The sequence below is a fragment of the Rattus rattus genome, chromosome 13, assembly GCF_011064425.1.
Source record: "Rattus rattus isolate New Zealand chromosome 13, Rrattus_CSIRO_v1, whole genome shotgun sequence".
Lineage (NCBI taxonomy): Eukaryota > Metazoa > Chordata > Mammalia > Rodentia > Muridae > Rattus > Rattus rattus.
In genome coordinates, this window is record NC_046166.1 from 46,271,069 (window position 1) to 46,284,102 (window position 13,034).

Here is a 13,034-nt window from a genome sequence, read left to right on the forward strand (position 1 = left end):
CTACTACTATATTTTAGTCAGAAATGTTGCTGTAAAATTATTAAAATAAAAAAAAAAGTGTTATCTTTTATCCCACACTAGATCCGGCACTGTAGTGCCCTAAGATATATGGTAGATGTCTTCATCTCAGACAGCAAAGTGTCTCACCCGCTTTGCTCTACTCCATATCACAGTGCCGATGACTCTCTGAGCCTGGCAACAATCTCTTTACCCATCCAGTTCCCAAGGCAGGTTGCCACCATGCCAGACATACGCATCCCAATTCCACGGCGGTCCAGTGTCTCCAGTCACCAAATACTCTCTTGAATTCAATTAAATCGCCACATGAAAGAGCACACAACAAAATAGCCTCTGATCTAATTGATAAGATATAATTGCCCACCTAGACATACAAAGCCCTGTACACATCCATCCCTTAAGAATACTCATAACAACCTATAAATGTACAGAGAGGAATCTTAACAAGCAACTCCATGTTCTCTCGGCTGCTCTCCTCCTCGATCCAGTCTCCTCCTCCTCCTCCTCTAAAACTTTTCTCCCACCCATCCTTCCTTCTCGTCCAATGACAAGCCTCATTCTATCTTATACCTGCCTTTACCTGTGTAATGACATCATCCTACACAGAAAGGCTTCTTTTTTCAATGGACAGCAATCAATGCAAAGACACAAAATTAGTCAAAATGCTGAGAAGAAATGGAGTGCTCAGTTCTAAGGAGACTATCTTTATTAACAGTTCCTCAACCAAGGTTCAGGTACATCTCAGAACAGACAGCAAGAATGTAGGAGCCACAGGATGGAACAAAGGGCAGCGAAATATAGTCTCCTAGATATGAACCATCACTGAGCTCATAAACCCACAGCAGCCATGGTTACCTGCACAAGATCCACCCAACCACACTTCTAGCATAGGTAATAGAGAGGCGCCCTTCGGGTCCTGTTCCTTAGTTAAGAGTGAGTGGTATTTGATAGCTGCTGGGGGGAGAGACTCAGTCTCTTTGGAGGATTTTTCCACTGGTGACACTTCCTGTATGTGAGTGAGTTATCAAAAAAAGAAAGCCTTTTCTCTCACTGGCTATCTGAAGGCAAGCTAGGTCATCAGCGGCTCACACAAATTCAGGTCACCCATGTAAGTTAGGGCAAGTTTCTTGCTTTTCTAAGTCTACCCACACCATTAGAGTTTGATCCAGAAATATGACTTGAACAAGTTTCAGTAGTGTTTGTTCTCCACCAGTATACAAAGGACTTCATAAAGTTAGACTAAACAACCTTACTTAAGTGGATTACTCAGACTATTTACCAATGAAAGAGATCATTCAACATTTTGTACATAAAAAAAAGTTAGAGGCTAGGGAGATGGCTCAGCAGTTAAGAGTACTGACTGCTTGCTCTTCCAGAGGTCCTGAGTTCAATTCCCAGCAATCATATGGTGGGTCGCAACCATCTGTAATAGGATCCAATGCCCTTTTCTGGTGTGTCTGAAGACAGCTACAGTGTACTTATATACATAAAATAAACAAATAAATTTTAAAAAATTAGACCTTGAATAAAAAAAGAAGATAAGAAGGTAGCATGATGGGACTAAATAGGCAGCTGAAGGGAATGGGATTGGGCATGATATTTTGTTAAATAAAACATGAAATTCTCAGAAATAAAGAAAAAATTGTAATTAAAAAAATAAGGTATTTCACAATAATTTATTTTCCCAAACCAACTAAACCAGGATCTGGTTTTTGTTTAATAAAAAGGGTCTTGGTATATAGTCCAAGCTGACCTTGAACTCTCAATCCTCCTGCCTCATCTCCTGATGAATCAGAATCTATATTTAGAACAGTAATCCCAGGGAGCCCCATATAAAAGTTTAAAAGTTTAAGGAATACTGCCCCCAGCACATTAAATTATCTAGCTAAGGAAGGAGTGTCCAGAGTGTTATAATAAAAATGGCTCACATTTCCTCAATTACGTATTTGTGGGGACAAAGCACCAGGAAATCAAAAACTATGGGATTATCCATAGGTCTGTCTCAGAAGTGGACCATTTTTTACTTGAATGATTCTCTGGTTTCACCAAATTTAAACATATGAACTTTATTCAGACTTTAACTAATAAAACTGCTTTAAATGTAGTACTCAGCAAAGTCTTAAGAAAATTATAGAACCTATTTTTTAAAAGCCACGTACATGTAGAAATGCTATAAAGAGAACTTTAATACTCAATAAAGTTCAATGAAACACTAGTTTATAAGTAAGTCTATTTTAAAGTGGTTTCATTTATGGTAATAAAAAACAACAATCTATTATGAATTAGAAGCTCATTAAATGGATCATCAAGACATTAAAGAGAAGTCATGATGACAATTCAATGCAATGCCCTGGTATAACACTAAAAAACAACAATTAGTAACATTTGGGTATCTGAGAAATTTTTCAGAACATAACCTTTGGAGAAGCTGAGCTGAGTTTGGCCGCTGATAGCTGCTGAGGGAGAGTCACTCTCTTTTGAAAGTCTGAGGATCCAACTATACCTCTCTTGGGCATATACCCAAAAGATGCCCCAACATATAAAAAAGACACGTGCTCCACTATGTTCATCGCAGCCTTATTTATAATAGCCAGAAGCTGGAAAGAACCCAGATGCCCTTCAACAGAGGAATGGATACAGAAAATGTGGTACATCTACACAATGGAATATTACTCAGCTATCAAAAACAATGACTTTGTGAAATTAAGAGGCAAATGGTTGGAACTGGAAAATATCATCCCGAGTGAGGTAACCCAATTACAGAAAAACACACATGGTATGTATTCATTGATAAATGGCTATTAGCCCAAATGCTTGAATTACCCTAGATGCCTAGAACAAATGAAACTCAAGACGGATGATCAAAATGTGAATGCTTCACTCCTTCTTTAAAAGGGGAACAAGAATACCCTTGGCAGGGACTAGAGAGGCAAAGATTAAAACAGACACAGAAGGAACACCCATTCAGAGCCTGCCCCACATGTGGCCCATACATATACAGCCACCCAATTAGACAAGATGGATGAAGCAAAGAAGTGCAGGCCGACAGGAGCCGGATGTAGATCGCTCCTGAGAGACACAGCCAGAATACAGCAAATACAGAGGCGAATGCCAGCAGCAAACCACTGAACTGAGAATAGGACCCCCGTTGAAGGAATCAGAGAAAGAACTGGAAGAGCTTGAAGGGGCTCTAGACCCCATATGTACAACAATGCCAAGCAACCAGAGCTTCCAGTGACTAAGCCACTACCTAAAGACTATACATGGACTGACCCTGGACTCTGACCTCATAGGTAGCAATGAATAGCCTAGTAAGATCACCAGTGGAAGGGGAAGCCCTTGGTCCTGCTAAGACTGAATCCCCAGTGAACTAGACTGTTGGGGGGAGGGCGGCAATGGGGGGAGGATGGGGAGGGGAACACCCATAGAGAAGGGGAGGGGTAGGGATTAGGGGGATGTTTGCCCAGAAACCGGGAAAGGGAATAATACTAGAAATGTAAATAAGAAATACTCAAGTTAATAAAAAAGAAAGTGTCCCCACTAGCAGCATTTCTTATGCTCTAGTGGATGGCCCTACACCCATACATACAGGGGCCATTGGATATAGTGGGTTATGAAAAGAGAAAAAAGAAAGTAAAGGAGGAAGGAAGGAAAAGAAAAAAGGGTAAGAAAAAAAGAAGGGAGCATGTTGGTGGATATGTGTGAGTATATATATTGACATATATATGCACACACACATACACACATTCATGAAACAAGAGAAAGTTTAAAAAAGCACAAAGTATAAGAGCCATGTTTGAAATTATCTTCATTAAATGCTACTTAAGAATTTAAAACTAGGGGCTGGGATTTAGCTCAGTGGTAGAGCGCTTGCCTAGGAAGCACAAGGCCCTGGGTTCGGTCCCCAGCTCGAAAAAAAGAACCAAAAAAAAAAAAAAAAAAAAAAAAGAATTTAAAAACTATAAAGATAACTAAAAATGATTCAAGTAGGTTTCAACAATGCCTGTACATCTAGCCGTACAAAAATGCCAGTATGTCAAAGTAAGAAGACCAATGTTTATATTTACACTATAAATGTTCAACAAATTTCAAAACTTACCAATAGTTTTAACTCTACTTTTCAGCTGAGTAGAATTCCTCTTCTTACTCTTTGATTTGGGAGTTTTGTCTTTAGAAGCCAGGCTGGCCTGTGCAGATGCTTTCCTTGTTTTAAATGTTTTAGTTACTGTGGTTGGATCTATGGGGTCAGGCATACTGCTAAAGCTTTCCAATGACTCTTCATCAAACTGACGTCCTCTCCTGCTTGTATCTGGTTGACGTTTGCGGTTATTATTTGTAGCTTTCTCTACAGACACTGCAAATCCAGTCTTGAAAAATGGCTTTTCTACTCCTCCTTCTTGATCATATAACCATGGTGTCTTAGTGTTTTCAGTTTCCTCTTCGGGCTGTTTCTGATTCCTTACCAAGAAGAAAAAGTTTTATATGTCACGATTTTGATTTATTTATATTTACTGCAGTCTCCATACATGGAATAGATTTCAGTTAAAAAAAAAATCAACAGTCTAGAAAAACATTTTCACAAAAACATCCAACTTTTTATCAAGTTTTTTACCCAGCAAGTGTTTTACAAATATTTTTCAGGGACACTGACATATATTTTGACTCAAAACAAGAGTCTCCAGCTTAAAGGACAAATTCAGCCACAATTTGTTCTATATGACCTGTGAACCAGAAGTAGTGTTTGTTTCTATTCTTAAAAGTTATATTTTTAACCAGAAAATTATTACACATGGAGAAATTATACATGGAATTCATGGTTTTTTGTTATTTTGGTTTGTTTGGTTTTGGTTGCTCAGAATAGGGCATGTCTATGTAACAATTCTGGCTGTCCTGGCTTTGTAAACCAGGCTGGCCTCAAACTCAGAGATCCACCTGCCTCGTCTTCCTGCGTGCTAAGGTTAAAGGCATTGTGCCAATATGCCCAGCGAAATTCACACTTAAATTCCTATAAATAAAATATTATGAACATATAGTCACTCTCATCTTTATAGATTGTCCTTGGCTGTAATTTGGTTGTTTTAATAAAAATTGTATAGATAAATGGCTATGACAGAGTATGGTCTGCATAACTTAAAATACTTCCTTGCTAGCACTTAACAGTAAGTTTTATGATTTTTGTTAAAGACTACTAAGTTTTAACTCTCTTAAACATGGGTTAGTCACTTAACCCAGGTTATCTATAATAGTTCTGATTTAGTAAGATAAAGATATCTAATCTGAAATACTTCAAGTAGCTAAAACAAGATATGTACTCCATTCTAACCATGACATACATACATAATGAAAAATCAGAGTTGTTTCTTCTACCAAGAGCGTATAAAGCATTGATGATAAAGCAGAAGATCACAACAGGAAGCCCAGTTCACTGAAGCTTTGAATAAATATTCATTGCTTGTGATTCCCTCTCCCTTCTAAATGGCAACTGTACATTAAGCACTGTGTCAAGCTCTGATGAAAGAACACTTTCATAATGAAAGGGGAACTTAGTAGAAAAAAAGGAAGGTTAAGCTAACGAATAAGGAGTCAACAATGTCAAGAAGATGAAGTAATTCCTAGAGGTGACTGTGACACAGGAATTCTAAGATTTATCTGTTAATCAAGTGCCCCTCCAAAGTTTATGTTTAACGACAGTGACAAATGCTAATTTAGGAAGCGGAGACATGACCAATCATATTACTAGGTGGAGGCATAGTGTGCATTGTTTACAGTGTATCTCTAAAGATTTGAGGTAGAAAAAAGCATCACAGAGATCCTTCTAACAGAACTCTGCATCCAACTGATATCTATGCTTTTCAATCTTCTGGGCTGTTAGTTTGCTTTTAAGTACATAACAATGAGGCTGAAAGTATTCTTGTAGCTGCCTTGCCTACTGCCCCTTACACTATCTCAATTTGCCTATTTCTCCCAGAATAAACAAACTAAAAAAGGGTATAGAAAATTCTTTTTGAGTTAGCTACCAAAACAGTTTTCTGGATTAATTATTTACTTATGTAAGTTAGTTGTTTCTATAGCTGCAAAAATACCTAAAAAAAAAAAAAAAAAAAAAAAAAAAAAAAGGATGGTAGCCTCTTTAACTATTTTGTCAGAGATTACCATATTAAAAATTAACAAACATGAGAAAGAGAATATAAACTCCTTACTATGGCTGATACCATGTACCATCAAATAAAAGTTTGTTTGAGAGAATTCTAGTATGTATCCCTGGCTGGCCTGCAACTCAGTATATAGACCAAACTGGCCTTGATCTCCAAAGATCTGCCTGCCTCTGCCTCTGCCTCTGCCTCTCTAACTCTCTGCCTCTCTGCCCCTCTGCCCCTCTGCCCCTCTGCGCCTCTGCCTCTGCCTCTGCCTCTGCCCCTCTGCCTCTGCCTCCTGAGAACTTGTATTCAAGACATGTGTCACGAGGTCTGGCTAAAACAATCAAATAATACTCAATATAATAATACTTGAATGGTATTTAGAGGCTGTGAATCAAACAACTATTCCCTGACAGTTACTACTAGTTTCCAGTACTAAGTTGGTAAACACTGAACGTTTTTAATCTAAAGACAAATAACAAATCAAAATAAAATCACACATTTCTGCTTATATTATATGAATCTTGTAAGATACCCTGGACTAAAACTCTGGTAGCTGTTAAGTTCTTAAGACTGAGAAATATCTACACAATGTAAAAACTTTATATAACCAATACTCTATCAAGCTGCACAATCACAAAAATCCTCCCTATGTTGTGTCACAAAGTGAACCGTGGGCCACCAACATAGGTCAACATGTAAATGGTGTCAAGCCTGACCACAGAGTGTGATCCATAGGACCCATATGGTTGAGATAACCTACTCCCTCAAAGTGTCCTTTGACCTCCATTTGCACACACACAGATAAGCACGCACACAAACTAAATATAATTTTTAAAAAATTAAGTAAATGGTAAAAGCATCCAACTTTGACACATAAGTACCTTTGCTTTTCTGCTCCAAGAGAAGAACTGCTTTCAAAGGGTTTTGGGAAAGCCATATACTCTGTTTTCCCTGAAGGATTTTGAGCTAATGGCTGCTGCTGTTCAGTGGGTGTAGAAACATTCTGAGAAAAATCTCCAAAATTAGAAGGAAATAAAGGGCTGAAATTCATTCCTAATAAAAACACAGGGAAGAAAAGAATGAAGAAGTACCTTAGCCTTAAATGAAATTAAAATTTATTTTTAAGAGATTTAACTGATTGAGTATCCTATCCAAACCTATCAAAACAAACTGTCAGTTCAATAAACTAATGCTCGTTTACTACTCATAGCTCAGTCTACTTACATCTGAGATATTTGTGACACTAAATAAATTAATGGTTCTTTCTTAAGAACTAGAAGTTAGGGCTGGAGAGAAAGCTCAGCCCCAAGAGCAGTATATGCTTTTCCAGAGGACTTGGCTTGGATTCCCAGCACCTATTTGGCAGTCCATAGCTGTCTGTAACACCAGTCCCAGGAGTCAATGTGCTCTTCTGGTCTCTCTGGGCACTGCATGCATGTAATGCAGATACATATGCAATTAAAAGACACGTTAAAAACAAAATGTAAAAAAAAGAACAGAAAACAAAAAGAACTAGACTTTACATGAGCAGAGAGATGGCTCAACAGTCAACATGAACTGCTTTTGCAGACAGAGTTCATTTCCCAACACCCACATAGACCTCGATAACCTGTATTTCAGCTTCAGGGGATCTGACACCCTCTTCTAGCCTCAGTGGGCACTGTACTTAACATGCACAATCCTACATTCACACACACACATATATAATTAAAATAAAATGTTAAAAAAAACTAGAAATCATAATTAAGTGCCTTTATCAAATTATGACAGGGTGCCAGTCTCAATTATAAGTACCTTATATAGAATTTCACAATAATGAAATTTATTACTTTATAAACAATATTCAAAATAATGCTATGAATTTCATACTAAGCACATTGACTCATCTGGTACAGGTATGACTATTATTAATGTGAAAGTAACACATGCACATTTATTACTTAAAAGCCTACTCAAAGAACATTTGCTATCAATATTACTCAAGAAGTAAAGAGAGGTTGTTCAAGTTATTAATGCCCATGCTTTGAAAATCCTGTTGAGAAAACACTGTGGAATGTGAATATTAACATTCATAAAGACTTCCCCCCTTCCTTCTCTGCATTGCTCGGCAAGGGATTCAGTCCTTCTTCCACCTTCATTGACTTGTTCTAACACGTTCAACTGTCTCCTTGCCACTAGTGTCTCTGCTCAGGCCATCACTCTTTCCCTAACATCCCTAAAAGAGCCTTCTAGTCAGTTTCCCTCCTACATCCTCTCTTCCAACTCCTCAGTAATATCACAGTATAATCTTCCTGAAATAAGACTTTCCTGCTATCCCCTGCTCACAGTACTTCTGTAGTCCCTCTTGAACTCAACATAAAACTTAAGCTTCTTTTGCACATCACAGAAGGCCTTTGCTATTCTCCAGTCATGTCAATCACTTCCCTGACTTAACTACCTCTAAATTCTCCAAATGATATTTCATTGCTTTAAAACCCTTAAGTGGTTCCATTTGGTTAAAGTGGTTCCATTGGCTAAAAAGTCTTTCCTATTTTAATCATTAAGAAAATCAACTTTTGCTTAAATATCATCTTTTCTAACACCGACTTGCTCCTATTCTCCAAGTATGTATATCCCTACTCTACAGCAGCTACTGTGCTGCTCTGAGAATTTATTAATAGCATTATTACCTTCCTAACTAGACTCTAAATTCCCTTAAAGATTCATCTTAACTCATCTTTGGATTCAAGTAACATATAGTACCTGGCATATAATGAACCAAAGGGGAAAGCTAATACACAGTAAAATTGCCTTAACAAAACCCTACACTAAATGCCTCACAGAGATGTGGGTGCTCTTAAGTAGTCTTACTCATCTTCAACTCCCTAATGGTTTACCTGGTGACAATAGCCCTTAAACACGGCCAGTATCTTTCCCCTTTATAAATAGCTGAGTTTTGTTAGCAATCATGTTTATTAACTTTTCATTATAAGAACAATGTAGAAAAATGTAAGTTTAATATAAGTGTTTCTGAGCAACTCCAAAACATGTCAAAAATTCATGCAACATGTTCACGACTGATCAATGTACAGAAACTAAGTATCAATAAAGAGCTCAGTCACAAATGGGACATCTATAAAGAGGTTGTCCCCACAAAGTTCAGGAAATGTCTAGAAACTGGGGATGCAAAGTTTTAAAGACCTAGTGTTTGGGGAGGACCAAAGTGAACATGTCTTCTGGACATAAGAGAACCGTTGTGGCATTCATGAGCTCACAGCAACTATGGCTGTCTGCAGAAGGTCTATAGAAGACCAAACCAGTCAACATTCTAGCATAGAAGACAGAAAGGTTCATGAGCTCCCTGTGACTTCTCCATTACTAGCTGAGGAACTACTGACAGTTGGTAGCTTTGAAGGAAGGAAGGAAGGGAGGGAGGGAGGGAGGGAGGGAGGGAGGGAGGGAGGGTCAGTTTTCTTTAAGGGTGCCAGGTGGATGGAACCAGACTCAGGAGTTTATGAGCAGCTAAATTCACTTGGTCATTCAAAAAGTATATAAAGTTGGGAGAGGGTGGAGGGTGAATCTGGACAAGTAGGGAGGATGATGGGGCAGTGAATATGACCATACTACATTTTATGAATGTCAGAAATTTCCAAAGAATAAAAGAATTATGTATTTTAAAATACTCATGTAATAGAGATGGGCAAGGGGTTCACAAAGTCCTATCCCTACTTGAAAAGCTGCTGTCAACTGATGGCTGACAAAGGGAAAGAAGCTGCTGCTCACACTCCAGTAGATTGTCTCAACCATGCTCGTACTGAGTAAACTGAAGAGTACACGCTGGGAGCACAGGAAGAATCCTATAGAAGAGTACAGGAGGGGTAACTGCTTAAAACACATCATAAGAAACTCTCAAACAATAAAAACAGAAAAATCCATAAAATAGATAAACTATAATCTCAATTTTTTTTTTTTTTTTTTTTTTGAGACAGATCTCATTTAGCACAGAGTGGCCTCACACTCAGTATGTCTCTCAGACTGCCCTGGAGTTCCTAACCCTACTGCCGCTGCTTGATGAGTGCTGGGATAATAGGCATGTATATCATACACAGTTCAAATCTTCGCATTTACAAATTTATCTTTCCTTCAGGTTTTCAGTTACCTACCTGGTGCAAAAGATTGGAAGTTAGTAAACCCAGGCAGGTTCAGCAAATTTACAGGCTGTGTTGGGAAGCTGAAAGGACAAAATAAACTGGGAGAAGAGGGGTGTGAGGCACTGCTGCCTCTCTCTTTGCTTCTAGGCTTTTCTGGGTGCTGATTTTGTTGGCGCATAAGTTCAGTTAGCATTTGTTTTAACCTATAAAAAAGCCAGTAATTTAAGTCAGTGTACCATCAATGAACTAAGTTCAACAACAATACATGTAAGCAATGACTCAATAGCATTTAGAATAGACAGTCTGTTCTGACCCTATAAGTATTTGTTTGCTCTGTTGACTCAATTCAATAATTTAGCTTGGCTCAATTTAATAGCTCAGCCACTGGAACAAGTATTGAGCTTAGTTCTTCTGATAGACATAGGTATAAATATAAGAACCTAAATTTTTGCTTGCTCATTGATTTATTGTTGTATAATTTAAATACTATATATTTTATCTAACATTAAGTATACAATTCAATACAAATTTTATAAACAAAAGCCAGGCCCACAGTAACAGATCATGGCTATAATTTTTAGTCAAAAGACTGATTACAATTTGGTTCATGCCTCTTTTTCCTTGAAGGTAACTGTAACACTCTCCTTTCATTTTAGCATTCACTGTACAGTATTACTAGTTTTACTCAGACAGGTTACCTCTGGACATTATTCTGCTGCCATGTTAGCTGTGTGTAGCACTGGTTCAGCTGGTGCATGATAAGGTGTACTTGAGGGGACGCTACATTGCTGGGCAGAACACTGTATGGACCTGTTAGAACAGTCTGCAGCAAGCAAGATAAAGTCTGTTGGAAGACAATGTTGGCAATAGTTACAATATATTGAATAAACTGTGTACTGCTTCAAAACGATGTAAATTTAAAAAAAATACATTTCAAAGATAAAATTTACCTGCTGGTCTTGCATCAGAGTCTGACAAATATTGACACTGAAATCAAGTTGTTTCTTTAGCTGATTAATTTGTTCTTGCCACTGTTCCTTCTCTTCTATGTAAGAGAGCTCTGACACCCATCGAAGGTTTTCTTGTCGTTGCATGCTGATATTCTGCTGCCTTGTCTTGGCTAAAGGACGGTAATTCCCATCTGCTGAAACAGGGCGATGGTTCTTCCACCTAATGCAACATTTAGAGGAGTAAGTTATCATATGAGATAACCTGATTTTTTAAATGTGCCAACAAACCTCAAGTCTTAGTCTATAGAGAGTTATTTCTTTATTCAGTATTAAAACTAGAGAAGGGGGAAAATCACATATTTTTAGCCCATCCAATTATTTTTTAATTATGTTCTAGTCTTTATTAGTATTCTTACACTACAGGCTTACTATATTCTACATAATAAAATGACTTTTTAGACTAAAGCACTTTTCCATCCTTCATCCTTTACTTCCTCAAGTGGCACAATTTTATCTGGTTAACATTTACTCTTAAATGTTTATCATTACTAAAAGTAAAGATGTAGACCAGAGATGGCTGGGCGGAATGGGCACTTGGCACCAAGCCTGATAACCCAGAGGTCAATTCCCAATTCCCTAGGATGAAAGAGAGAACCTACCCCTGAACTTTCTTCTAACCTCCATTTGTGCAACACGATACACACACACACACACACACACACACACACACACAACTTTTTAAATATTTAATTTTAAAAACAACCCACAGATACCAATGCAATTAATGTTGCTTCCAGTTGTTTCTGCTTTGCTTTGTTTTATAGACAAGGTCTTATTACATTGCTCTGGTGTCAAGCAACCCTTCAAGCAGAAGCTGAACTATCAGTATACACTGTTACTGCTAGCAACACAGTCAGTTTTTTAACAGAACTTTTCACTACCTGAAAATTTATTTTTTGCTTAATTCTCCCAACAACAGCAAAGATGAAAGCTTAGGTATGATTCTTGATCTGGTCTAGGTGAGAACTATTACAGCAACATCTTTAGGTTAAAAAAAAAAAAATCTGTCATTTATATATGCAATCATCTACAAATAAAGATTTTGACTTCTTAAAAAAAAACTAATTAAAAAACCCAGGTGTTCTCTCCACCCCTAAAATGTTTAGAATTTCCTGAGTGGCAGATTCTGTTTGTTATGCAGAACAAGCCCCTTTTAACTAAGCCAGAGTTTATAACTCTTGGCTCTTTATGATGAAGGGCATGGTCGACAGAAAAAGCAATCTGGTTGTTACTTCCAGACCTACCCACTGATCTTTGGGGAAGGAAATGAAACCAGAGATTAAATCTGATTATCAATGGCATATTACTTAGTCAAATATAGCTACATAATAATAAAATTTCCATAAACTCTCTTAAATGACTTCAAAGAATTTCAAGGGTGGTAACCAACTTTCCAGGTGGAACTCAAAGAAGGTAATGAAGACCTACACACTTCCATTCATTATAGGCATTTTCCACTTTAAGCAGCCAAGTTGAATAATAATTTGGTAAAATGTTTTCCAAAGTTGTAGTAAATTATTAAATCTGAAGACAAATTGTGGAAATTCTCATTTTAGTCAAGACAGGAAAATATAGTTAATTTGTGGACTTGTACTAAAAGGAATAATACTCTTGTGGGACTAAGTTCTTTAATTTGTAAGATCTGCATTACCTTTGAGTAGTTGGTGCCATTATGAACTAAATTTTAGAGATTTGATTAATTGGTGTGAACAACAGAACTGCTTGATGTCATAAAG

General features: G+C 37.5%; 1 protein-coding gene across 1 annotated transcript in view; it reads right to left on the reverse strand.

Annotated features, from left to right (window-relative positions):
• Positions 1-13,034, reverse strand: part of Pcm1 (pericentriolar material 1) — a 94,617-nt gene that overhangs the window by 34,514 nt on the left and 47,069 nt on the right. Inside the window, exons 19-23 of the mRNA XM_032918979.1 lie at positions 11,239-11,458; positions 10,987-11,132; positions 10,301-10,491; positions 7,040-7,211; positions 4,118-4,476 (exon numbers count right to left, since the gene is read on the reverse strand). Coding sequence (XP_032774870.1) covers positions 4,118-4,476; positions 7,040-7,211; positions 10,301-10,491; positions 10,987-11,132; positions 11,239-11,458 — 1,088 coding nt within the window. The remainder of the gene's footprint in view (positions 1-4,117; positions 4,477-7,039; positions 7,212-10,300; positions 10,492-10,986; positions 11,133-11,238; positions 11,459-13,034) is intronic.